This window comes from Bufo gargarizans, chromosome 7 (genome assembly GCF_014858855.1).
Source record: "Bufo gargarizans isolate SCDJY-AF-19 chromosome 7, ASM1485885v1, whole genome shotgun sequence".
Classification (NCBI taxonomy): domain Eukaryota; kingdom Metazoa; phylum Chordata; class Amphibia; order Anura; family Bufonidae; genus Bufo; species Bufo gargarizans.
In genome coordinates, this window is record NC_058086.1 from 193,118,875 (window position 1) to 193,146,215 (window position 27,341).

The 27,341-nt window shown below is 42.3% G+C and overlaps 1 protein-coding gene across 4 annotated transcripts in view; it reads right to left on the reverse strand.

Moving 5' to 3' along the window:
* Positions 1-3,519: 3,519 nt before the first annotated feature.
* The window catches only part of PRICKLE2 (prickle planar cell polarity protein 2), a 249,893-nt gene continuing 226,071 nt past the window's right edge, over positions 3,520-27,341 (reverse strand). For 3 of the 4 annotated variants that reach the window (XM_044300890.1, XM_044300891.1, XM_044300893.1), the window contains 3 exons: positions 21,437-22,267; positions 8,788-8,895; positions 3,520-7,382 (listed from right to left, as the gene is read on the reverse strand). In XM_044300890.1, coding sequence (XP_044156825.1) covers positions 6,523-7,382; positions 8,788-8,895; positions 21,437-22,267 — 1,799 coding nt within the window. In that variant the 3' untranslated portion in view covers positions 3,520-6,522. The remainder of the gene's footprint in view (positions 7,383-8,787; positions 8,896-21,436; positions 22,268-27,341) is intronic. The other variant, XM_044300892.1, reaches the window with a different exon arrangement.

Here is a 27,341-nt window from a genome sequence, read left to right on the forward strand (position 1 = left end):
CTCTGAAAATTGACTTGACATTCACTTGACTTGTAATACCAGACATGGCCCCTAGACAAGAGGGGAGCTATTTCTAGGGAAAAAAACATATTTTTTTCTAATCGTATAAATCCTATTTAACTCATACTTAGAATTTTCATCATATTGTAAAGCTTGTATCTATACTTTGCTGTTGTGTTACATGGTTGGTTTCACGCTGTAAAGTACCGTAATAGTAGTCTAAAATGACCCCAATGATCACATCACTATTTTACCCAGTTGGTATTTCAACATACTTTCCTGACTCTAATTAGTACACTAGTATATCAGGTATGTAGCTGCCTCTGGATCTGGGTACTAAGAGCTGAAAGCACAATTAGTGACAATTGACTGTCTCATATTTCATCATTTTTTTAAGTTGTTAGCAGAATACAAAACTTTCCCGGAAGTGTCACGTTGTCTTGAGTGTGCTTATTACCTCCTGAAGATTATATAGCATACTAAGCTTGGAGAACAATTATACAACACATATAAAAGCTTTCCTAAAGCACAGAGCAAGTTGCCCATGTATCATGAATACAGCCCATGTCCATACACCCCATTAGGGTACATGGATGACAAAGAGGGGGCCTTCAGACTTCCTTCTATGAGCTAGCAGTTCTAGTAGACTTCCATGTATTAAAATTACGGCTATTACTTTAAGATTTATTGAATGGTCGGCATGTAATACTGCATTTCTCCAGAAGAGGCCACTACGGGGAAATCCCCAGCTGGCTGTGATTTCCCCCGGACCTGTGGCGATCGCTGATCGCTTGGCTGTGATTTCCTCTGGAGCTGTGATTTCCTCTGGAGCTCTGGCTATCAGCTGATCGCTTGGCTGTGATTTCCCCTGGACCTGTGGCAATCAGCTGATCGCTTGGCTGTGATTTCCTCTGGAGCTGTGATTTCCTCTGGAGCTCTGGCTATCAGCTGATCGCTTGGCTGTGATTTCCCCTGGACCTGTGGCAATCAGCTGATCGCTTGGCTGTGATTTCCTCTGGAGCTGTGATTTCCCCTGGACCTCTGGCGATCAGCTGATTGCTTGGCTGTGATTTCCCCTGGACCTGTGGCGATCAGCTGATCACTTGGCAGTGATTTCCTCTGGAGCTGTGGTCCCTTCGCAGTGATTTCCCCCGGACCTGTGGCGATCAGCTGATCGTTTGGCGGTGATTTCCTCTGGAGCTGTGGCTATCAGCTGATCGCTTGGCTTTGATTTCCTCTGGAGCTGTGGCTATCAGCTGATCGCTTGGCAGTGATTTCCTCTGGACCTGTGGTCGCCTGGCGGTGATTTCCCCTGGACCTGTGGCGATCAGCTGATCGTTTGGCAGTGATTTCCTCTGGACCTGTGGCAATCAGCTGATCGCTTGGCGGTGATTTCCTTTGGACCTGTGGTCGCCTGGCGGTGATTTCCCCTGGACCTGTGGCGATCAGCTGATCGTTTGGCAGTGATTTCCTCTGGACCTGTGGCAATCAGCTGATCGCTTGGCGGTGATTTCCTCTGGACCTGTGGCAATCAGCTGATTGCTTGGCTGTGATTTCCTCTGGAGCTGTGGCAATCAGCTGATTGCTTGGCTGTGATTTCCTCTGGACCTGTGGCAATCAGCTGATTGCTTGGCTGTGATTTCCTCTGGACCTGTGGCAATCAGCTGATCACTTGGCGGTGATTCCTCTGGACCTGTGGCGATCAGCTGATTGCTTGGCTGTGATTTCCTCTGGAGCTGTGGCGATCAGCTGATCACTTGGCTGTGATTTCGGTGATTTCCTCTGGACCTGTGGCAATCAGCTGATCACTTGGCGGTGATTTCCTCTGGACCTCTGGCAATCAGCTGATTGCTTGGCTGTGATTTCCTCTGGACCTGTGGCAATCAGATGATCGCTGTGGTCGTTTCTTTTTGAAAAGAGTTGTCTCTCATGTGAGAACCCCTTTAATGGTCTATGCACACTGTACTGACAGTGCCTGGCTCCTGTTACTGTGTGTAACCATCGGCCCTCAGACACTATATTCTCCCCGAGAAACAAAGCTCCATAATAAGACCTGCATTAACGCGTGCAACAATCTTTTTGGGGAATTCTTTAGCCCCTATAGGGCATTATATAATGCTGCATATGTAAAAAGAAGAGAAAGCACTTAACAGACAGGACCGTCTCACTAGTGTATGGGGTTTATGTGCTGATTGCTGTTGCCTCTATATGTTGTGTAGACAAAACTATTTAGTACAGCCTGACCCATATAAAACTGTAAGTACATGTAAGTCCAGTATGGGTCCATGGCAGTGTATGAGTGCCATATTATGGATCCATTCAGCGCAGATCTGCGATACGGCAGTGTGCATGGGGGATAAATCTTTAACTTCACATTTTCTTTGCACCCCTTCTCATAAAATAAATAGCTGGGCATTTATGGAGCAATTCAATGGTTGTTTTTTTAACTTTTTTTTCTTACTTTATATGCAAAATGCTATCCAGTTCTGGGGTCCTAGGTTCGAATCCAAACAAGGACAACATCTGCATGGAGTTTGCATGTTCTCCCCGTGTTTGCGTGGGTTTCCTCCGGGTTCTCCGGTTTCCTACCACACTCCAAAGACATACTGATAGCGACTATAGATTGTGAGCCCCATTGGGGACACTGCAATGCTAATGTCTGTAAATAGTAAGGAATATAGTAGTGCTATATAAGTGCGTAAAATAAATAAATATATATATAAACAGAACAAGAAAAGTTCCCCTATCATCCTCCATTTCCAACCCTTCACATCCCCTTCAATCCAGAGAGAAGAATAGAGAAAAATAAATACATAACTTTTAATAATGAATTAAATAACTTCTGTCAGCAGACTCAACAGTATCAAACCTATACTGCCTGGTAGGGTTGATCCTGATGACTACAATGATGCCTGTCTAATGAAAACCGCTCCCAAGAAACACAAATGAGAACTTGCAAAGCTGAGGAGCTGAAATGCATCGGTAGTGCTAGGCCCCGTCCCTTGGTGCACTGAAGCGCTTATTTGCTAAAGAATAGAAGTCATAATTTTTTTTTTTGTCAGATATGTTGCAACCAATTTTCACAAGGCAGGCATCATTTTAATCAGCAGGGCCAACCCTAGCAGGCAGTATGGCTGGTTTAATAGATTTGGTCCTGCTGACAGGTGCTAAATTAGCCCATTTTTTTTTTTACCATTCTTCAGTATTTCAACCATGACTTTCAAACCTGCATACAATTTTCCACATTGCCTTTTCTTCTATACCGGCATTGTTCACATTGCATAATATAGTGAACTTCCTTTTTCCACATTCCTAAATTTGGGACCCTGGTCGACCTCCAATAAATGTCTGCAACCCAAACAATTACCAATCGGGTGACATAATATAGCAATATCACTGTCACTGGTACATTCATGCCTAAACCTCATTTAAAAAAATAAATACTGTCCTAAAAATTGCATAAAAACAATTATAATAATAATAAATGATAAAAAAAATGACGCCACACACCATGTCTGGTTTTTATCAAGGACAATGAATATGTTTTAATATTTAAATCTGAACAGCAAATGATGTTGAACACCCTGCAAATAGCACAAGATTTTTGCAGTTCAAAGCATAAAAAGCAAAACGCATGTGTCCAGTACAATTACGCACAAACTACTTCTGATACTTGTTCTGTATTTCGACCCTGCCCTCTGAGTGAGGAGGCAGGAGAAGACCCCGTGTAGAAAAGCAGCAATGATCCATTTTCTTTCACTCTTACAGTAAAAAATGAAAGCAGGTTAAATATCTCAAGTCACAGAGCATAGTACAATTCACAATCTGAGGCGGATAAAACAGAACGGCACCATTTGCAATTTAAGTTTTTAACATCTACTTGAAATTCAACAACGTAAAACTACTGTACATCATGTCACATGGACTCCTCGGTCGGGTTTTGGATACAGCAAGTTCACTGGAATTATAGGTATAACTCACGTTAACGAGTCACCTCGAAGTAACTAGCGTATGTAGCTGGAGCTGGGGAGAAATTCAAGCCTTAGGAATGGGTTTATGAAGTACGGTGCATTTCAGCTTGACCAGCAGATGTTTCTTGACTCTTGTAGGCTAGGGCCACCATGAAGGTTTGATATTCCACTGATGGGGTCAACTCATGTCATGTTCACAGTTGCTGCAGAAGCTCAAAAGTAGTCATGAATGTGGCTTTACATATGTACACAGACTGGACACAACTCTATGGCTTTATATAGACACTCAGAAAGTTCCAAAAACTTTTCTAGTAGGATGAATTGTTGGCATGTTCAGTAGGTCGTATTTGTGTGGTGGCCATGGGTTAACTTGACCTAATTCTAAAAAGAAGAATAAAAGTGGACACCTGTGGAACTGGATCTTTGTGCAATCAAGTATTGTAAAAAAAAAAAAGTGGTCTGGCATGGATATTAAACAATGTTCTTGCTACTACAAAAAAGTTCCCCTAATTCAGTGTAGAAGCTAAGAGTCAACTTCTAAATTTTTAGTAGCCAAGCCAAAAAAAAAATACAAAATAAAAAACTTTCACACTTTCACAGACATCATCAGTAAACATTTCAAAAAGTTAGGCACTGGCAGCAAATTTCTACTCTTGTTGTCTACCTGACTCCTGGAACTGGTGAAACTGTGCCCTAACTTAGTACAATATATGATGTTTAGACGTAGACAGAGTAATAACAGGGAGATTCTGCAGCAATCATGACATTTCAGTTTATACAACTGAAGCGAAGGAGTAAATGTTTTTGGGAATGGAAACTTTTTGCTGCACTAAAGATAACTCCACCTAAAATGTAAAGCACATAAAGCAATATATGAAATAGTCATCTTTAAAATCTTTAAAGAAATGATAACCGTAAGATTGTAGAATTAAAATTTACTGGATAACTTTTTGAACTCCCCACAGTAATTTTCCAACCTATTTTTATTTTTCAAAACAACCAAGCTGGACCATAGAGGCCACTTGGTTGAGTGTTGATATGTCTTCAAGATTTCTAAAAAAAAAAAAAAAAAGGCAAGTAAATGTTTAACTTAAAGGCAAGTAAACGTTTAACTTAAATTTGCGAAATAAAATACCCCAAAACTATCCACTTCCTTTACCCAAAATCCTCTTATCTGTTTTCTACTTTCTCAAGGTACCTTAGCAATCGAACATTTTGAGTGGAGTTATCATTAAAGTATACATATTATTTTAAAGGGCAGGATTTACTAAATCGGGAGTGGCTGTAACCAACTCTCGGTCAATGACCGATTGTTGCCAACATTAACTATCTGAAATCTTAACATAAGGCTTGTGACTCTCACGAATACCTGGTCAGTCTAGAAGCGTATTGCCCAGAGATTAGATTGTCAAGTGCCTGACTTCTGGAATCCTTAAGGATTTGTGTCCTGAAATCAGATGCTGGAATTTTTGTGAAATAAAGTAATGGTTTTTGGTGGGTAAAATGAAAAAAAAAACTTCTTACATTTGTAGATTTTAATACAACTTTTTGAACATCGCCTAACCCTGAATTTAATGTGGGTCAAAATGGTGGTAAGTATTTTACAGAAATACTGTATACCATACTGAACTTTTTGGACTTGATTCCCACATCATAATAAGAATGTTCTCAAACTTTGGTAAATGATTTCGTAACTACTACATTACTTTGCCTGAAGTCAACTTGTTGCATAAATGTATGCTTATATCTATAGATACAATATATATTTCTTTTAAAGGAAAAAAGTAAAATCATTTCTGTAAGGTGCTAAACTCATACCTGCCAAACACAACTTTTATGTTCTGGATGGAGAAGGCTTTCATTTGTACTATTGCTTGACCGCTGAAATCTGAACATTACGTCCACGCATCCCAAAAGTATAAATTACACACTTTGGAAAGTTAAACCAACCAGACTCTTTTTTTCTTTTTTATGAGCTCGGCATGCAGGTCCATTATATCCATGGTTCTAAAACATATAGACTCATTTCATATTACAAAATACAAAAATAGTTTTTCAGAACTTTCATTTACATACCATTTACAATGAGTGCTTAAATAACTTAAAGTTTAGCCTTATCTGATCCTTAAAATACTTGAAAATAATACTAGTGCCCAAAAACAAAAAAAAACACATAGTTTGTAGTACAAGGGTAGGGGTCAAGCAGCATACTGTACATCTGGGTACGGCATACATTCAAAAGTAGATTATATTCTCTAGGTGGAACAAAAGCAAGGCAGTATTTTTTTTGTTTTTGGCGGACTGAACTATTGAGGAAATAAAGTGAAATGTGCAATAAAACCCAAAATTCACTATATCAACAATCATAACTATTTACCAAGCCTATCTCGTAAATCAGTCTCAGGTCGCATATACTCAAGGACCAGGGGAGGGGAAGGCATTGTACAAGGACTTCATTTTCTTTTGTTATAAAACAATAGTGTTCAAATTGTGGACCGGCCCACTAGGGTATCTAATTTACATGGTAAAACTGTGGCTTTATGGTTCAACACTAGGAAATAATACAATTTTTGCTCTTCCTCCTTTTCCTGCTATGCAATTGTCCTCGTCCACCCAAAGTGGAAGACTTGGGTATGCCTCCAGAGCATTGGGCATACTGATGGATAAGGTCTTCACTGGTCACATATCTCAGGCGGGTAGGCTGTGGAATTGGCTCTCCTAGGAAATATCCTTCATTATCTGATTCTGAAGAAGATGAACACGTGGAGCACCAATCATATTCATTCATTTGTGCTCCCCAACGTTCACAGAGATGGTTTTGTAAAGCGAGATCAGAAGCAGTCCTTTGATACCGGTTGTACATTTCTCTTCGGAGAACTTGATCCATCTGATCACGTCCTCCTCTTTGTTGCATCAGTCTTTCATAGTCCTCCCTGGCTCTCAGCAGTGGTTTGTCTTTTATCTTACTACACTGTTCTGTGGCCAGGTGGAGAGCGTTGTCAGAGCGGGAACGTCTTGACCTCCTTTGCCGATGATGTCGATCATTATCTCGCGATTGGGTTCTCCTCCTTGTCCTTTCACTCATAGGTGTCATCTTCACATTACCCTGGGCAGCCAGGTCATTCATACCATCATCAAACTGAAATGACTGGTGCATTCTTCCATGAGATAACAAGTCCCTGTATTTGCCAGGTTTGGCAAGATCACCAAGGTTGTGAGCCATATCTTGATACTGTTGTGCAGAAAGAAGACTCCGCACAGACTCTACACTTCGGAACTGAGAAGAAGAGTTAAGGGTTCCCATGTTGCTCAGTTTTTCTGAAACGTTCATTCCAGAGTCTTTGCTCAAATCTGGCATTGAAAAACGAGAGAGATGCTCCTGACGTTTAGGACCCCCATCCATAGATGCACCTTAAAAAAAAAAAAAAAAGACCTCATTAGTACAGATTCTCATAAACACTCAAAACAACAAAAATATATTACACATATGTTTGTACATGTCAATGATGGTGTGTGGTAATCAGCACACTTAGAACCCATTGTTTTCTGGAGAAATGAAAACTGGTGAAAGGTCTTCAGTTCCAAATCAAGGGGTGCTAAGTTTTAACACAGTCCAGTCAACCCCCCCTCCCCACCTAAAGTTCTGAGAGCTTTCTCTCTATGTACTTAAAGGGGTTATCCAAATTTTAAAACATGTCCCCCACAATACCCAGGCCCCTCATATAGATTTTACTTACCCAGCAATGCCAGGGAGGCTCGTCTCCATCACGGACTGCTATTGGCTGCTCTACCCCGTTGCCGGATGTTTTGATGGTGCATGTTTTAGACTTTGGATAACCCCTTTAACCTTTAGTCCTATGGTGCATTTATACAGGATGACTGAGCAGGCAATTATTGGGAAGGAACCGTCCCTTCCTGATAACTGCCTGCTCGTCAATGGAGGAAAGAGCTGAATTTACAAGCAGTGATCACCTCCACTGTATGGGGACAAGCGATGCCTACTGAAATCACTTGAACGAGTGTTTCATCAGGTGATCAGTGGCACCTTTAACACGGGAAGGAGCGTTCAAACTGACGTTAGTTTCCAATAATAGGTCTGTCTAAGTGCGCCTCTAGCCTATCTCTCTGCTCTAATGTCTCTGTTCAGATGTGTTGGATTTGTAAACTGAAAATCTGAAACATATTTAATACAGGATCTGTGGAAGAAATCCTGGCCTAACACTTGGATTTCTGCCACATACATGCAGTTTGATGAGCAGTGGTCACGCATTCCATAAACTGGCTAAACCACGTGTGGCTATGTTGCCAGTTTTTCTGCATGGAATTTTTCCAATTCATGAGGTTGCAAAAAAAACTTTTTCCATGAGTTATTATTTGCAGACTTCATTTGGAATTTGCACCAAAATCCATGTAAAATCCTGAACGTGTGAACAAGCCCTAATGCTGGCAAACACATTATACAAAAACTTGTTGAACCCATTAGCAAGATCAGAAGACAATCTAATGTCTTCCAAAGAAAAAGAGGAATCGAGTAGGTTGCATTGCAACATGTCAGGTTCCTGGAAATAAGCTTCCTCCAGAGGCATCTGGCAATAGATTAGTCCCTGCTTCCCACTGAAATAAACATGCACGCTCATCTTAGCCAAATGTGCACGGGTGGAGTTTCACCTAGCCCTCTCAAGCCCTGCAATAGCCATAACATAACATACGGAATCAGTTTGGCTTGGAGTGCTCCTTTAAAGGTGTTGTCCAGTTTTAGAAAGAAATCAGACAACTATTGGGACGTGCCTGAAATGAAAAATAGACCATTACTTACCTAGGATATCCCGATCCAGTTCTCCCGACCAGGCTCTGCCGCTGCCACACGCTGCTGCCACAAGCCCGGCTGGATGACTATCAGCTTCAAAGAAACTAGAGGGCTGTGCTATGAGGATGAAACACTCCATTAGTTTGATCAGATGGAGCCTCTGCTGCTGCCGCTAAGCTAAGTTTTGGCTGCTGTTTGCACTTTACCTCTTGACTATTTTGCTTTGTGCACTTCATGTATTGACTACTTTGTATTGCTGTACTTCATCTACTCAAGTCCCCTGATGAATTGGCCCTAGGCCTAATGAAACGCGTCGGGCAGTGTGTTTTTGGGATATAGCTGTATTTTGCGTGCTATTGTGGGCTCATTTATAGTATATCCCTTAGTGTGCCAACATAGTTCCCTCGCTTGCTCCCTTCTCTGACGAAACTGGGCAGTCACTATGGCGCCCACTCCTTTGCTCCCGTTCATGTTTGTTGGCACTACATATAGCAATTTTGTACTTTTTCATCAATAAGTGTCTTGTACTGTGGCGAGCGACCTTTTCGCCTACTTTTGGGTATAGATTAGTCCCTGCTTCCCACTGAAATAAACATGCATGCTCATCTCAGCCAAATGTGCACGGGTGGAGTTTCACCTAGCCCTCTTCAAGCCCTGCAATAGCCATAAGACACTGTATCAGTTTGGCTCCTTTAAAGGTGTTGTCCAGTTTTAGAAAGAAATCAGACAACTATTGGGATGTGCCTGAAATGAAAAATAGACCATTACTTACCTAGGAGATCCTGAACCAGTTGTCCCGACCAGGCTCTGCTGACCTGACTGCAGCATGTTGACAACATGTGACTGCTGCAGCCAATCACGGCCTCAGTGGTACACTGCTTGAGGCCAGTGATTGGCTGCAGCAGTCATGTGTTGTCAACATGACATCACGGCTGCAGAGCCCAGCCCTGGAGAACTGGGGAGGTGGCCAGGGGGTCTCCTAGGAAAGTAAGGGTCTATTTTTTTGTTATTTCAGGCATGCCCTAAAACCAGACAACCCCTTTAAGCTCCTAATTTTTCAACCCTTCAAGGCAGACCCAATTTTCTAAAGGAAGTATTTGGTGCTTAAAAAATATCTCACCCAGTTGTATCGTAACACATAACATTAGGTTCCTAGTGATGAGGAGACAAAATGATGGCCTACCCAGACTAAAACAAAAATGAGCGAAAACCTATCATGCGGAGAGCGCAGATGTGGCAGGAAGAGAAGGGGAAGGTTACAACACAGACAATGTACAGATGTTTTCTGACTGAGCACCATAAAAACCACTTCATTACAAAGCAATGAACCACAGTGTAATCTAAAGTACTTTATAATGGCAAATAAACACCAAACCATACATGGCCCAGTGATTGCTTCCCGGCAGTCATTAACTAAGGAATGTGCAATATAACCATCTGAGCAAGCTACATCCTCTCGGCAGCCAGCAGTCTCCTTCCCCGGGGCGTATCATTTCAGCATACAGCATATGTGTCAATCACAGCAGCCCACACTTCTCAGCTGAACGTCAGCTCGAGGTGTCGGCGTTATTTTCTGTCTCCTAGGACCTTGTACTGCTATAAATTTGTACCAAACAAATCTTAGATTTCTTGCTCTGCAGTGTATTTCTCTGCTATGCGAGCCAATTAGAATCAGATTACTAGGTCACATACCTCTCCAGAGAGCCTCTCCAACTAAGAGACCCCCTCTCCAGCCTCTCTATGGTGCCTGCATGGTGAAAATTCAGTATATGAACAGGGGATGTCTCAATGAGACAACCCTTAAACTGCTGCTATGTGCCAATTGTGGCCGATACCTACGGAACTTCAACAAAACCAAAAGTAGATAATACATTCGGATTCGTTTCTGTAGAATTTAGGGTTCATGCACATGACCGCATTTTGCATCTGTGTATCCGATCCACAATTTTTGCGGATTGCACATGGATCTATTCATTCCTATGTGTCGGCAAATTGCACATAGTTTGCAAATGAGTGCAATATGGACAAAGTCAAGTGCATGAGGCCTCAGGAGTAAATTTTATGTGGCTGTCTGATAATCTAGAAATTTGGTAACCAGTCCATACCAGGTCAGATGCAACTGTTCATGTCACTCTATCTAAATTTTTGCATAGACGCGCAGAAAACTGGATCAATGCGACTGATGATAAAATTAACACTTAAAAGTTGTTTTCTCATCTGAGACAATGGGGACATATGGGGACATATCTGTAGGATCTCCTCTCTCCTGTTCTTTCCAATCTATTGAGTACAAAGAGAGTCTCTCACTCTGGAGGACCCAACATATCCCTGCATTACATGTACCCACCATTGGGCACTGTATAATGCTTTATTTCACCTGTGGTGGCGCTGAAGGGAAACTGAACACTTACTTCTGCTGGGCTCCCTTGCAATTTACCTCTGATCGCTTGGGATCTCAGCAGTGGGTCACCTTGTGGTCACAGCTTTTCATCAGGAGACCCTTTTACATAAAGTAGATTGTGTAAAGCAGACTACCCCCTTGGTAAACCTACAGGTATATAAAACGAACATTTAAAGGGGCTGTCCCATCATAACGATTTATCACCTGTCCAAAGGATAGGTTAGCAATATCTGATCGATTGAGGGTCTGACTGCAAGGACCCCCCCAGTAAACCATGAGTAAATGAACTGATGGTCACGCATGTACGCTGCAGCTCCATTCATCTCTATGTGACTGCCGTAAACAGTACTGCAGCATTGCTCCCATTTAAGGGCATGCAGTACCATTCACGGCCACTAATCAGTATATGGAGCTGTGCTGTTCAGTGCCTACTCTGGAATGCAGCAGCCCATCAACAACTGATCGTGGGGATGCCGAATCGGAAATTGATAACCCATAGTAATCTTAGGTCATCACGATTACTGTCCTGAGAACCCCTTTAGTAGACCACAGGCTTCCTTAAACAGCAGCCTACTGATGAACTGGTAGGTTAACCCGAACACAACTGTACAAAGTTTGTGTCCCTATATACTACTCCATAATTAAATCGGATTCCCATGCTCTGAAAAGCTTTGGTAAAAGCTTCTACTGGAAGAGAGACGTGAGAGACCCGATGTCTCGTCGTACTTGCCAACTCTGAGCACGGAGTTCATGAGGAGCCTGTCAATTATGTAAATTATGCAGAACCCCGTCAGCCAAAATTATCATTAATGGCACAATCACTGTACCTCAATTACTAACATAACAGTTTTAGGTAATTTAATGTTATTGTCTGTTTCCAAATCGGGATGTGCCACGTTTGTTATTATCTGGGGACTCTGTTTAACCGAGTCACAAATAACGCATTACAGTAATCCGCCGCAGATAATGGGCGCATTTCTAATGAAATCAAAATAATGCAGAATTCAAATACGGTAATCTTCATGATGCATTTAGGTTGTAATTTTAGGCATCAGTTTGAGTTAGTGCAGAGAATCTTATTGGGCAAAATATTATGTCATTATACAGTATAAACACCGTTTCCAAGCGCTCGGCTTCTGGGACCTACTAAAAACAATTTCACAGGCTTTTCCAAGAGAGAAAATGCAGACACAAAGGATGAATGAAAATGGTTCAGCAAAACGGAATCGTAGTATAAAACCAAATTCAAATTTAGTAGGATTTTGCTTTACGTCAAGATTTAATGGGAAACATTGCACTGGAAGGTTTCACACGTGCTGCCTGGGTAGACATGGGGTTGCGTGCTCAAAAACTGTTCTAAAAAGTTTTTGAATTCTCATAGCAAAAACATGAGAAGTTTGGTCTGGGAAAACAGGTATTTTCCTCCCAGCATGTGCTGATGGGCTGATTTACAGCCAGGTGAGGTCAAATACCGGACCGGATTTTAAGTGCCGGTCTGGGTTTTGGCAGCACCTGGCTGTCCTTAAATAGACAGCTGTGCTCAGAAGCCAGTGTCTCTGTGTTCGGATCTGAAAGCCTTGTGTCTGGATGAAGGCTTGCTACCTGTTTGGTGTGAAAACAGGTTGGTGCTGCTATGCTGAAGGACTCTTTGAGGCAGAATGGCCACATGGTGTGAATTACCACCAACACCGCAAGGTGACTTTTTTGCTTGACTATGACTGCTTGTTTTGTCACTTGCCTAAAGTGTGAATAAAACACTGAACTGTTTGATCCAAAGAGCTTGTTGTTGCCTCTATACTGCGTCCGCTAATCCCGTCTACCAGAGTGAAACCCCACACAACCAATAAACTTCTTAGTTTTTTTAAGGGTTGTCATGGGTATGATATTTTCTCCTTCTACCAGGGACCAAAGAATGGGCAGATGTCCCATCATTGCTGTTGGTAACTTATCAGAGTTGGCCGTAGACATGATATGTCATGAAAAATGTCTGCCAAAAAATGCCTTTGGACAACGATTATGTATGATTCTCCCACTAAATATTATAATATATATTTTTATCTGCAAGGAAAGCTTTTAACATCCTTAGCCAAAGTAATTACCTCCAGTTCAACTGGGTAGTGAACAGATCATTAACCTAGTGACCTCCTTTACACCTTCTTAGGTGCAGATTGACTAATTCTCAGGCTCCTGTTATTGAATTGCATTAATCCTTGAAGATGGAAACACACAATGGTCTGTATTACTTTATTGCAAAAAAAGTATTAATAAAAAGAGATTGAACCATAAAATGAATTATGGGCCAGAATGTGTTTATCATAAAAAAAGAAAGCCACTAATCTGTTCACCAGCGCTTCATTCCCAGTAGGCATCCCCTCTGTAGTCTCTGTAGACACATGCACCTCTGCAGCCATTTACCTGCCTCAGTGGTCACGTGCCTCTTGGCAACATGTCACCAATATGATGCCTGCAAATGACAGCTGCAGTGCACAAGACGACAGACAAGATGTTCTACAGGGGACAAGAAGCATCGGGAATGGGAACCTCAGCACTGGCATCGAGCACCATTGATCAGATGAGTGACTTTTTTTTGTTAAACTCATTCCAGCCCTTAATGCGTTTTAGCTTGGGGTCGGACAACCCCTTTAAGTAAAGGCAAAAACATTATACAGGTAGTATATTTAATTTGAAGCTTTCAAGTTATACTTTTTATACTTGCTTCTATAGTCTTGGTTGGTTCAGCCTTTTCTGTTACTCCATTGGCCAATGGTTTAACCAACTGTCACACTTCGGTGTGGGAGGGAAACACCACACCGAGCAAAGGAGGGACGGGGGAAATCAGGCCTGAGAACTAGGGAAGGAAGATGGACACCTCCTAGTAAAAACCCTAACCAAAATCCTGACAGACTACCAGTATGAATAGACCCCAAAGGTAGGTGAGTTCATACGCAGGAATACCTAGAGTCCTATCTAGCCCTATAGGACCCTCGGTACTAATGCAGGAACGAGACTACCTGTTCCTCCAAAAGGAAGGACGAACAGGAGTCTACTTCAAGCCTAATACAAACAATAGGGAACTGCAACACACAGAACCCAAAGAAAATACAAAAGGGAAAGGAAATACTTAACTTCAAAGAGGCTATGGAAGCACCAGGAACTCAGCCAAGATCCAACCACAAACAATCCACAGGCACAGAAGCTATAAACCGCACAGCATAGTGGGAGAAGCAACTATAAATAAGGAAGGTTAAATGACCACATAATCAACACCTGGAGGCAAGGGGGGTGGCCATTACCAGAAACAACACAGACCCCTATTGATCCAGAAGGAAAAGCTGTCAGATCAAACCACGTGTTGCCAGTCTCACAGATCTCCTGCCACTCACTGTCGCCGGGACGTCCGTGACACTAACAACAAATCAATATAAAGTCCTGAAGTTTCTAGGGTTTAACCTGAACGTTCGCCTAGTAACATATTTCCTTTCGTATCTGATGAGGTCTTAGCATTTTTTTCTAATACAGACTTCAAATTCCCTGAGTAGACATAGATTTAAAAGATAAAATTTGCGCTGCCTGCAGCCACCACAAGAGGGAGCTTAGTAGCTAACTGTATACTATGTATACATTGACCTCTATAATAAAACAGTATGCAGTAAGCTCCCCCTAGTAGTGGCTGCAAGCAGCCAATATTTTATCATTTAAATGTATATTTATGCAGGAGATTTGGAGATCTGTATCAGAAAAACAAGTTCTCACCACTATATTGATATATGAAGAAATTTATCAGGACGTAATTTTGAACGTAAAAAAAAATGATGGCCATTTATTTTTAAAATGGGGTCAATTTGCTTCAATGAGTACAGTGCTAAATGTCTTTTTGAACTTTTATTGTTAGGTTTTCACATCAAAATCTATGCAAACAGGGTATCACCCTTAGATTCACTGAATGAAAGCAGACCTCGAGTCTGCCATATTATTTCAGGTAGCCAAACCCCCCCCGAGACCATGAACTGGCCATCCCTTAAGACACGGCATGGACCCACCACACTTGGCACTGGTAGGCATAATAATAATAATAAGTATCAGCCCTATTCTTACAATCTGGAGTGTCCTTTTACATCACCCCATATGAGATGGCTTGCTTTGTATCTATCTATTCAGTAAGATGTGAACCCTATGTACCTTGGCATTACTAAAAAAATGTTCTTGAGCGGCTAAGAGTTTTGTTTTCAGTCTTCAACTATTGAAGCAGCTAAAAGACATTTTGGCATGAACAATGAGAGCGATCTATTCCTCCTCTCAGGTAACAGCGAGGAGCGCTGGGCACTCGCTGAAGTCATTATTTATTAGGTGAAAAGTTGGCATTAAACTGAGTTATTCCAAACTGGAAAATACAGCTCAAGACAAATGCTTGAGAAAAAAATAAAAATCCTACAATCTGCCTGTACTTTCACATTCACTTTTTAGATTCCTTTGGGGGAAAAAAGGATGAAATACCAAAGGAAAAACTAAAAAGGAATAAAAAACATAAGGTGCAAATATAATAATACATCTATATTTACTGTACATATAACATTGATTAGGCTGGGTTTACATTAGCACTTTTATTTGTCATCTCATTGAGCTGAACAAAGAAAATAACGGACAAGATGTTTCCATCGAAATATGCAAACACCCGTTTGACACCTTTGACTAAAATAGGATTAGTTGGGTCTTTGTTGGAGAATACAGTATTCTCCTGGAAAAACAGCACAGCGTGCTGCACATTTTTATTCCAAAAATGTGCAGTGATAGAGCCCCCTGATAGAGCCTCCGACACAGGCGTGAATGTAGTCTTATCTTGTGATCATTGCACTTGTCGAGGGGTGGGATACATTAGGCAGAAAGTGAACAGACAGTTTTTGAAATTGATGTGCTGAAGGCAGGAAAGATGGGCAACCATAAGGACTGAACCACATTGATATGGTCAAAATTGTGGTGGCTAGATGGTCAGAATATCTCCAAAATAGCAGGTCTTGTGGAGAGTTCCCGATGGTAGTTAGTACCTACCAAAAGTAGGTTTCCTTTCTTCCACAAAAACAATCTGAAGAGGGAAAGCTCACTTAAAACAAAAGAGATGGTCCCTCACCCAATGATTTGCCCAGGGTCGTCCTCCAATGTTGAGCTGACCCTGACTATTCCTAGGATTGACTTACAGTATGACTTCTGTATCCGACTGAATGCATAAATGTAGGGCTGTCTGACTGTTTGACAGCAAATCAACATTTCCATTGACTTCTGAGGGGAAAACAAGAAAATCACAAGGTCTAAGGCCGTTAAAGTCTTAACATTCTGGGAATGTTTTTGCCTTTCAGATCTCTAGGAAGTTTTTGACAACTTTATAGACGTCTCAAAACGTCTTCAATGTGGCCTTCATTACTAAAGAACAGATGAATTAAATTATTACCACATAGTAATTATTAAACCTTTAAAATAACTTGTCTTCCATTAGTTGCCAGATTGTCTATAAATCTCATGTCAGTGAAGCCTGGATTGTAACACTATGGACGTCATAGCTGATTTTGAAAAGAATAAATCAATGAAAACATTTTTGCGAACCTGAAAATCAGAATGCCACGATGTCATGAATATCCTTGCACTAGAAAATCCCTTATTACTGATAATAATGAGTACAGCAGCTGCTACCCAAAATACAGTTTAGAAATAATAGGATCTGGCTCGCTTCAGACATGATGAATAACGAATGCCTCACCAGTTGATATCCGCACTAACAAAATCACCCAGGTAATGAAAAATACATGCAACCACTTTGAAGCCATAATCCAAGTGAGAAACGACTGTAACTTAATGTGTTAAAATAGCTCTGTCTATTGAAGCTGGAGCCTCTGAAATCCAGAGAAATATTCATGGACAGTGCTGGTTCCACATCATAAAAAATGGTTCTCCTATCAAATCTACCGAAAGTGCAACCCAAATTGAAGTTATCAACCCAACCTTGCTCATGGAAGTTGATGGAGACCCTCATTCCCAGCCACTCTTTAGCAATGCAATTGTACGGCCTGGAGACCTTCCACTAGCTAGTTCATCAGAGGCCACCAGCAGAAGGTGACAGGTCTCCATTGTGGAGAAATCAAAAGATGCAAAACCAGGTACTTATTGGCCCCAATGTCAAAACTTCCAGCCTTCTCGTCCTACCAGTGCATGTGGTCATCAAACGTTTTTGTTCATATCGATGTCCACGTTGATGCCTGCTCAGCCAATCACTGGCTAAGAAGGGTCACTGCTGTTAAATTGGGAGTGCTGTGGTAGTGTTGAGGTTATTATCACTCATTTTTATCCCACTTTGAGTCCTTTTTAAACAATCCCCCCTCAGACAACACCTTTAAATATAGAACTAAATTAAGTCCATACTTTCTGATAAAACTTTATGGTCCAAGTAAAAATGATCCTTTCTAATTATATTCCTCTTCCAATAACTCACAGGAGCACACGTGAACTTGATATTACTAATTGCTTTATTAAGCCATCTTAGATTTCATTGTTTTATATGTACATGAAGAGTGATTATTTTTTCTTTGTGATTTTAACTTCTTTGCCGATGACTCAATACTAAAAATGAAAGGAGGTAAAATAAATACTTGGAGGATCTGAGATATACTTGGCACGTCTCTTAGAGAAGTGACCTTACACCTCTTGTCTGTAACAGATGTACGGTGCTTTCCTCAGACATTTCTTCCCCATGGCGTTGTTATCCCCTGTGAAGTTATTTACGGCCAAGTCACACCAGGACAATGGGTCAAACAAGTTGAAGCACAAATATGCCCAAAGGATCCCTTTTCATACAAGAGGCAAGCCCTGGTCAGGATACTTCATTGTCCTACTGAAAATTTGGATTCTTGGACTCACTAGAACATGTTGTCTTTGGATTAATGTGCCTTTATACAGGTATTTTCTGCCCATAATGAGGGCCCATCAACGATATGCAAGTCGTTCAGCGTTCATTATCCTTTCACTTTCCAATGATTGTGAGAGGACTGAACAAGCAACACTTGGCCGGACCTGTAAAGGGAAGCTTACTTACCTGCATCCCGCGGCTGGCTCCCCACTTCTTCTCCTTTGGACATGCTATGCTGGGCTCCCTCCCTTATCAGCATGACGTCGCCTGCAGCCAATCACTGGCCGCAGTGGTGACTGGATCCCCTTTCGTCATGTGACTATTTGCCATCACGTAAGAGCTATGGTGAGTGATTGGCTGCAGGAGGCATCAAACCAGATGTTTTCAGCGAGGGAGCCCAGCGGAGCATACCAGGCACTGAGGAGAAGGAACCAGTACCAGGAAGCAAGTAAGTAAGCTTACTTTTACAGGTCCAGCCAAGTGTGTGTGTTGCACAACCCCTTTAATGGTTGCTTGTACGCTCACAATCATTGGAAAGTGAAAAGATAACGATCAGTGAACAACCTGCATATCATTGATGGGCCCTCGTTATGGGCAGAAAAATGCCTGTATACAGGGACGTTAATCTAATGACATGTCGTGGTGAAGTCAAGCCCCCTCTATTCTCGCATAACCTCTTTAATGCGTGGAGTTGTTGCAGACAAATGTGGCCACATAAAAAATGCTTGTTGTTGTTTGCTGATCGCCGCCCTGTTTATTCTGGGCAATGATCAAAAACGACCTATTGTAAAGGTGCCAATACACCTTCAAAAGCTGCCGGGCGAAGAAGACAGCTATCTCTCCCGACTCCCACATACATGCTCGGTTTTTCCAAACCTGTATGTGATATGAGTACGGAGAACAAAAGGATCAGGCAATGAAATTCTAAGTCCCTGACCCTTTTCTAAGGCCTCTTTCACACTTGCGTTGTCCGGATCCGGCGTGTACTCCACTTGCCGGAATTACACGCCGGATCCGTAAAAACGCAAGTGTACTGAAAGCATTTGAAGACGGATCCGTCTTCAAAATGCTTTCAGTGTTACTATGGCAGCCAGGACGCTATTAAAGTCCTGGTTGCCATAGTAGGAGCGGGGAGCGGGGGAGCGGTATACTTACAGTCCGCGCGGCTCCTGGGGCGCTCCAGAGTGACGTCAGAGCGCCCCATGCGCATGGATGACGTGCCATGCGATCACGTGATCCATGCGCTTGGGGCGCCCTGACGTCACTCTGGAGCGACCCGGGAGCCGCACGGACGGTAAGTATACTGCTCCCCCGCTCCCCTTTACCATGGCTGCCAGGACTTTAGAGTCCTGGCAGCCATGGTAACCACTCTAAAAAAGCTAAACGTCGGATCCGGCAATGCGCCGAAACGACGTTTAGCTTAAGGCCGGATCCGGATCAATGCCTTTCAATGGGCATTCATTCCGGATCCGGCCTGGCGGCAAGTCTTCAGGATTTTTGGCCGGAGCAAAAAGCGCAGAATGCTGCGGTATTTTCTCCGGCCAAAAAACGTTCCGTTCCGGAACTGAAGACATCCTGATGCATCCTGAACGGATTTCACTCCATTCAGAATGCATTAGGATAATCCTGATCAGGATTCTACCGGCATAGAGCCCCGACGACGGAACTCTATGCCGGAAGACAAGAACGCAGGTGTGAAAGAGCCCTTACCCGACATTATCTGTCTAGGGGAGAGTCGGACAGAAGGCAGGGCCAATATACAGCACAAAATACCGCCTCAGCAGAACCAAATACACAGTACAGCACAAAATATTGCTGCCCCCGGCACAACATTCAACTCTATCACCATCCTGAAGATGGCAATAGAGTTGAATTCAGGAGGGATCTGCTTCTGCCGGCCATGTACTGTACATAAATACTAGATGCTCCTAGCCTTAATTAATGCTGAGAGCATATAATCGCTATGTACCCGGCCAGTGGCAGTGAGGAGGGCTTGGGGGGCTCCTGAGGCATCGGCCCACCAGGCCCATCTCATTTATCATTTTCTACATTTGTTTTAGGCATATAACATTTTCTAAATCTACGCTAGGAAGGAAGCTGGCACATAACTTCGGCGTATCCTGCGCCAGCACAAGGGTTGTTAAGACCGGCGTCTAAAACGCCAGTCTTAATAAATGACCCCCATACTCTTTTGACAAGGGGAATGGTAACACCCAGTTGTCAATTTATTCATAAATATTGAGGAGGAATTAACAGAGGAACAACACAACAAAAAGATTTAGGAAAATACAGAAGAATGAAGGCAGAAAAAAACACAGGGTCCATCAGGGTGCTCCGGAATTGTTGTTTCATAAGAAACACAAGTATTTACTAAAACAGACATGTCAGGAGAAGTGACAGGTCCTCTTCAAGAACAATCCAGCCCAGGCGCCATTAAAGAATTACCCTTCACCATGTCAGCTGCCTTCATGCGTGATATTTGAAGGCACAAAGAATGGTTTTGAAAAATTCACAGCACCATCATTGAAATAGGCATCATGCAAATTGGTGCCGGTGACAGAAGGAAGCAAAAATCAATGAGACTGCTTGCCACTTAAATAATTTCAGCTATCTATATATTTGGCACCTGTAATTTAATAGAGATAAGTGAAAGAAAGTATCCCATAATTATGAATATGCACAGTTTAGAGTGGTTTCATACCATGTTTTGCAGTGTCTGCATGCAGCGTTTTTTGTCCGACCACCTCTCGGCATTTTTGCCGTGCTGCGGCCGGATCTCCGCCGCTCCCCATTACAGTGAATGGGGCTGGACAGACTTCCTTCAGGTGGTTACGGATCCCCTGCAAGAACAGCCTGCCGGAACCATTAACGCCAGTGTGAAGCAGGCCTTATGTGCCAGGATAGCTCCCGACCCCTACACTACATCACACATACCCATAGACGCCCATTCTCACACTTGGCCTCCATTGGGCTGGTATAAATCTATGTACTCTATGCCCTTCCATACAGAGATATCCAGTAAAAAAAAAAATACTGGGAAGAAGGTATACATTTGGCAAATTTTGCATCCAGATGCTTGGAAAAAGCCAACGGTGCTTATATAAAATGCACTACAAACAATGGGTAATTTTTCTGGAGTTTTGATGCTTGGGTATGTCGCTTCCTTTTCTACAGTTTTTTCCATAGCCTTCTCTATATGACATGAAAAAGTCAGGAAAAAATGCAGGTTACAAATGCAATGTATGGAAGAAAAAAAAACACAAAACCTGATAATAAACACCATAAAAAGCCAAATATAAAGTGTGCTAAGAAGTTACTAATATTGTATTTCTTTTTACCATTGATTTACAACATTGCATTCTTACCTGTTGCATTGGACAGAGCAAGAGACTCCATGGAACCTCTAGGGGTTTGTTCTGTTGGGGTTAACCCTTCTGTGAATTTAAGTGCATTGATTGGATGTCTTGTTCGACACTGCTGTGAATTCATGTTTTTGCCTTCTGGAACTCTCAGACTTGACCTTGCCTCATTAAAACTGTGACTACTGGCATCACTAAAGCTCTCCTGCTGTCTTAGTCTACCTTGGTAGTACTCTTTGCCTTCCTGAGAGAAGCTCTCGCTGTGACTCATCATTGACAAGCTTCGTTTTTGGTTACTGAAATGCTTAGCCCACATGTCTGGCTGAGCTCCTGCCCCCTGTCCAGGACTGTAAGAAGTCCTTATGTTACACTGACTGAGGAGCTGGAGAGGACTTTGAGATTGGCTTCTCTCCATCTTGTTATTATAGTGGTAAAGTTCATCTCTGCTTCTCCATAGCTGGTCCCGGTTCAGACTTGGGTTTTGACTTGATACACTAAGCAAATCCATCTGCAAAGAGAGAGGATCGACGTCGGTGGAAAGTCTATTAGAAGCTACGTGTAATGGATTCATGTTGCTGTCTTCGAGCTTGGCTTTGTTCTTGCCAATCTTTGCGCTACGTCTTGATTCCTTTGCTCTGGCATTTTGGAAGGCAGAATCTGAAGAATCAGAGCCGTTAGGATCTTCACCCACACTGCATGCTCTTGAGCAGAATATCTGCCCTTGCTTTGGCAAAAAAGGACGTCCCAAAAGTGATTTTTTGCAGTGGGCGCAACAAAAACAGTTCTCTGTTGCATGCCAATGTTGGCCATCATAGGTCATTTGCCCCTGGTCAATACCTGTGACACAAAAATAAGGATTAATAAAGAGAATGGCTTAAAAATCTTATGGTTTACATACATTGCTTGATAGCAGGAGATCATAAAAATATAGATGACCATCACTGGTGACATTAGGACAGCACTGGCAAACATAAATGTATGCTATGTGTACCAGTACATGAACAATAAGGAAGACCATATATCAACACTTCTTATCCACACCACAGGGTGGACAACAATACTTCTACTTTGAGCAGGTGCACATTCCTTACTCTTCTGCTGAAGGTCTTCATACACATCAATTGAAAGTAGAGGCAACTTAACATGTCCACATACCCATTACCATTTGAACCAGATCTGGAGAAAGGTTCATGACTGCTCGAAACGTTGCTTTACATAACACTGGTGGTGATCATCAAAAGTGATAGATCTACTTTAAATTGACCACTCTATCTCAATATACCCCAAATTATCATCTTTTTCCAAGTTCTCTACTCATAGACATTTTATTTCCCCGAATTATTTGACTAAATCAGAATACAGCTCAAAGAAATCTTGTGCCATCAAGGATTCCTATGTCTGTTCCTAATTATGGGCAACGTTGATTAAGCAACTTAAAGAGCCTCTGTCATCATGATCAATCCTATTAAACCAGGCATATTGCCTGGTATGGTTGATCATGTTGAGAAAAATGATATATTTGTTTCCTCTCTAGGGGTTAATAAGTGTGGATATATATTAATTATTATATTTATGTAAATTAGGTATTTGGAGCACTAGGGGGCTGGCCATAGCGCTAGGAGCACTGCTAGTGCAAACCCCCCTGTGTTCTCTGTATTGCCCTCTCCTCTTTGAGTGACAGGGCTGGAAGAGAAGTCTAGCCCTATGTTCTTGCAGCAGCACTGAATTTTAGTGACTCAGAACGTACGCAGTGAATCTGATGTTGCTTCCTGAGCTAGGGAGGCAGCAGAAGATCCACTACTAAAGGGCCAAGTCAGCTCAGAGACTAGGCGCCTGCACAGTGGATCTGATGAGCGCTGCTTTCCAAGTTCATCAGATCCACTGCACAATTGCCGGGTCACTGAGCCTTGGCGCTGCCGCGAGAACACAGGGCTGAACAAGATGTCCAGCCCTGCCACTTGAGGTAGAGAGGGAGTACAGAGAGCACAGGGGATACTGCGCTAGAGGTGCTCCTAGCGCTATTGTCAGCCACCTGTGCTCCAAATACCTAATTTACATAAATATAAAAATTAATATATGTCTGCACTTCTTAACCCTAGAGGGGGAACAAATATATTGGTTTACTCAGCATGATCAATACCTACCTGCCTGGTTTAATAGGGTTGATCATGCTGACAGAGGCTCTTTAAGCCTTTCAGTGGGTATTTTATTCTCATGTTTATAGGAGCTGTCCCGAACTAGAAAGACATGGTTGGTCTCTTACAATTTCTGTATTTTTTATGTAAAAAATAGACATTCTCCATCAAAATATATCCACCATGACACTCAATTGATCACCCCAGGTCCTGCTCCCAACATTCCTGGCCACCCAGGCATTAGTCCTGCACCAAAAGAAGATGAATGGTCGCTTATGTCATACAAGAATGGCTCCAGTTGACCAGACACGGAACCGCTCCTACAGAGTAGTGCTCTGTTTTGGCTCATTCAGCAGAGTCCAGAGTCACAGTAACTTGCATGTGATTTCTTTTTGTTGAAATTACACTTATTTTTTTATTTTTGGAAAAAGTTAAATATTTGTAAGAGGTGGTCTCATGCCTGACATATTGCTTATATGTTACATAATATTTCTATGACTATGGCACATGGCAAAGACCTTTCTGCACCATTTAATCAATTTAAGCCGAAGTGACAATTTTTGTAAAAGGACCCCAATTACAAAGGAGGTAATGCAGACAGGAAACGGGGATAAGGAACACGTCTCAGCACTGGCGTAAAATGACCTTTGCTTACTTAAGATGAGATAATGATCATGTCTTCTGTTTGACTTATGTATACAATAGGATAAAAGAACAACGGAAGAATTTGGGACAGAATCTATACTCCAGGTGCACTGGGTTAAAATACTTTAGCCGGGTCCCATGGAATCAATTGAATCTAATAGGAAATTGACAGTCACTCAACGTCTTGAAACATTACACAATCCTGCAAAACTTCTTTTTCTCTCGCCCCCTTCCCCTTACAAATGGCAGCCATATGCCCTAGAGATAAAATGTCCGACACTGTTTTCTCACTAATAAAGAAAAGCAAGGGCAGGATGTAAAAGATACTTCCAAAAAACACAGATGGGAAAGTGTTTTTCAAAGGAAAAGTCAACAATAGACCATGCTGTGAAAATGACTGGAGGTGACACTTAGAAATGTGAGCAATTACTGTTTAGAAAGGGAGGCCCAAGATCAAAGACTTTTATAGGACTTGCATGGAGTAGAGAGAAATCAAGCTGGGTGGGCCAAATGATCCCTATTTATCCTGTGTATTTATCCAAAAAACCTGATCTGTCCGTACTGCCTCCTTGGACCAAAACAAGTATACAAAATCTGACGTAGGTGACCGCGTAGGTGCGTAATCACTCCTACATGATGGGTCGTTTTTCAAGTGCTCGGATATACATATTGAGCAGGTCATGGACAATTTCGTTGATAAATAGCGCAATATGGTTTTCATCAAGGGCTCATTATCAGTTTCAAAAACGGCACCATTCAGTCTTGCGTGAACCGTGCCTTCCACTGGAACATGTCTATGACCATCACGAGAAGGTTTATCCTGATCAACGCTCACCATACAGTACATACACCAGAGCAGCTTTACTGATGAAAAAATATATATCTGTAAGACAAAAAAGACAGTATGTGCTTCCAAAAAGTGGTTGACCAGATTGATCAAGGGCCTTAATGTCATTTCAGAATATTGGGGGCATATCGATAGGATATGCCACCAATGTCAGACAGGTGAGGGACCCAGCTCCTATTTCTAGAACGGGACCCCCAAAGTAAAGGAAAGCCCGACCACCTTCCCAAGCTATGGGAGTAACGAAAATAGCCAAATGCGCTCACTCAGCTATCTTCAGAACTTCCATGGAAGTGAATTGAGATCACGGCATGCATGCATGTGCTCTCCTTTGCTTTGGGGGCCCCGTTCCAAAGATAAGAGCAGGTCCCAGAGATGGGACTCACAGCTATATGAGATGGTGGCACATCCTATCGATATGCCACTAATGTCTGAAATGGGTATAACCCTTTAAGGCTTTGGTTACTCAACAATTTTTGACTATATGTTTTTAAGAATTTTTTTGACCCAGCAACTTTACCGCTACCCATAACCTTTCTATTGACATACATGCATGGCTCGTGTGTTCGGGAGATTAACCACTGCCTGCTCTGGCACCAGCTTATCTTTTTGAAAATAAATGGATTGTAATGTGGAAATCTAAAAGCCCAATTCTTATCCTTACATTGGGGTAGGGGAGGGAGTAGAGATGATAAAAACGGATTTGTACGCATCGATTCATTCGTCCAACAGAGTTCTTGACGGATAGGGGATGGGCGCCCTCTACACTTCAGAGTAGCGGCGCATGCACCACTGCTGATCAGGTAGCAGCAGAAGCAGAGCCTCGGTGCTTGTACAGCTACTTGGAGCAGCGGTGCAGGCGTGAGATGTCTGGTCCTGTCAATCAAGCAGAAGAGGGCAGCTCCTCGGTGCTCAAGATCTCCAAACTCAGTTCAGTTTGTATAAATCGATTCGCTCAAGACCGGAGACTTCCACACATATGACTGTCAGGCGGTCCCGATGAAAATCTAGCATATATGTCCAGCTTAAATATGAATATCTACCGACTGAATTGAATTCGAGAACTGAATTATATCCCCGAACTGGGACCAAGAAAACTAAACATTGAGGGGTTATTTTTTTTATTTTTGGCCCAATAAGCTGTTCTTCTAAATCTAAAGAGATGATAATTGTATCTGTATATATTCTGCAGAAAAATAAACGAAGTCCCTTTTAGAGACCCTCGGGATATTGTTTGTAATTTACTGCGGTCTGTAGGACCAAAAATCCCTTTAGGGATCTCTAACTGATACTAAAATCTTATCTTTATTTCATTTAGTTAAAACACACACACAAAAAGAAAATCTATTGTTAAAATCATCAGCGTTCAGTAGGCTGATAGACTGAATTTAGCAAATTCTAGTATTTACCCTCCCGTTTCTTCTCCGTAGGGACGTGGATGAGTGTCACAGCGGGCTGCTGTTATTACTATTAGCACACACAAAAATACACGACCCTTCCTGGTGTTAATCCCTAGACTGATCTGCCAGGCAGTTTATCAGATCCCGGGGATCGGAGCTGCGAGTGATCTGCTCATGAGCTTATTTTAAGCGTTAAGGCGCGGAGGAGTAAGAAGAAGAACGATAAGAACATCTGATGCCGCAGGAAGCCGAACACTGACTGGTAAATCTGTACTTGATAACCTGAACCATTCCGTGGCTCCCTGAGATTACAGGGTTTATACGGCTCGAGTGCTATTTCTTACCATCAAGATGGTTCCATTTCCGAAAGCTGAACCTCCTGGTCTAGAGGACTGCGACGTGACCAAGGAACTCTTATCGGCTATAAAGAGGATGCACTGCCACTCTAGGTTGGTCCTAAGGAATTTAGCGGCATGCATGTTTCTGGGTGTCGTTCAGACCCGTCTCTTTCAACAGGATCGGCTGACCAGCTGACCGTGCATGTGGGCCTCCCGACACTCCCTTTTTTTTTGTACTGGGGGCAATGCCGTTAAAAACAGAGTATGACTTAAAGAGAATTAAGTGTTAAAGGGATATTCCCTACTAGATACTTATGGCATGTCAATAGGATAGGCCATAATTGTCAGATAGGAGCGGCTCCCACCTCTGGGAACTGTTCCTCTCTCAAAAACTGGGCGCCGCCATGAATAGAGAGCACAGCCTTCCCCACTTACAGCTATGGGACTTCCTAAAATAGCTGACTTTCCAAAGTCCCATATGAGTAAACGAAGAGGATGCCGCATATGTGCTGCCTTCTTTCCAAATCGATATGCCAGATGTGAATACCC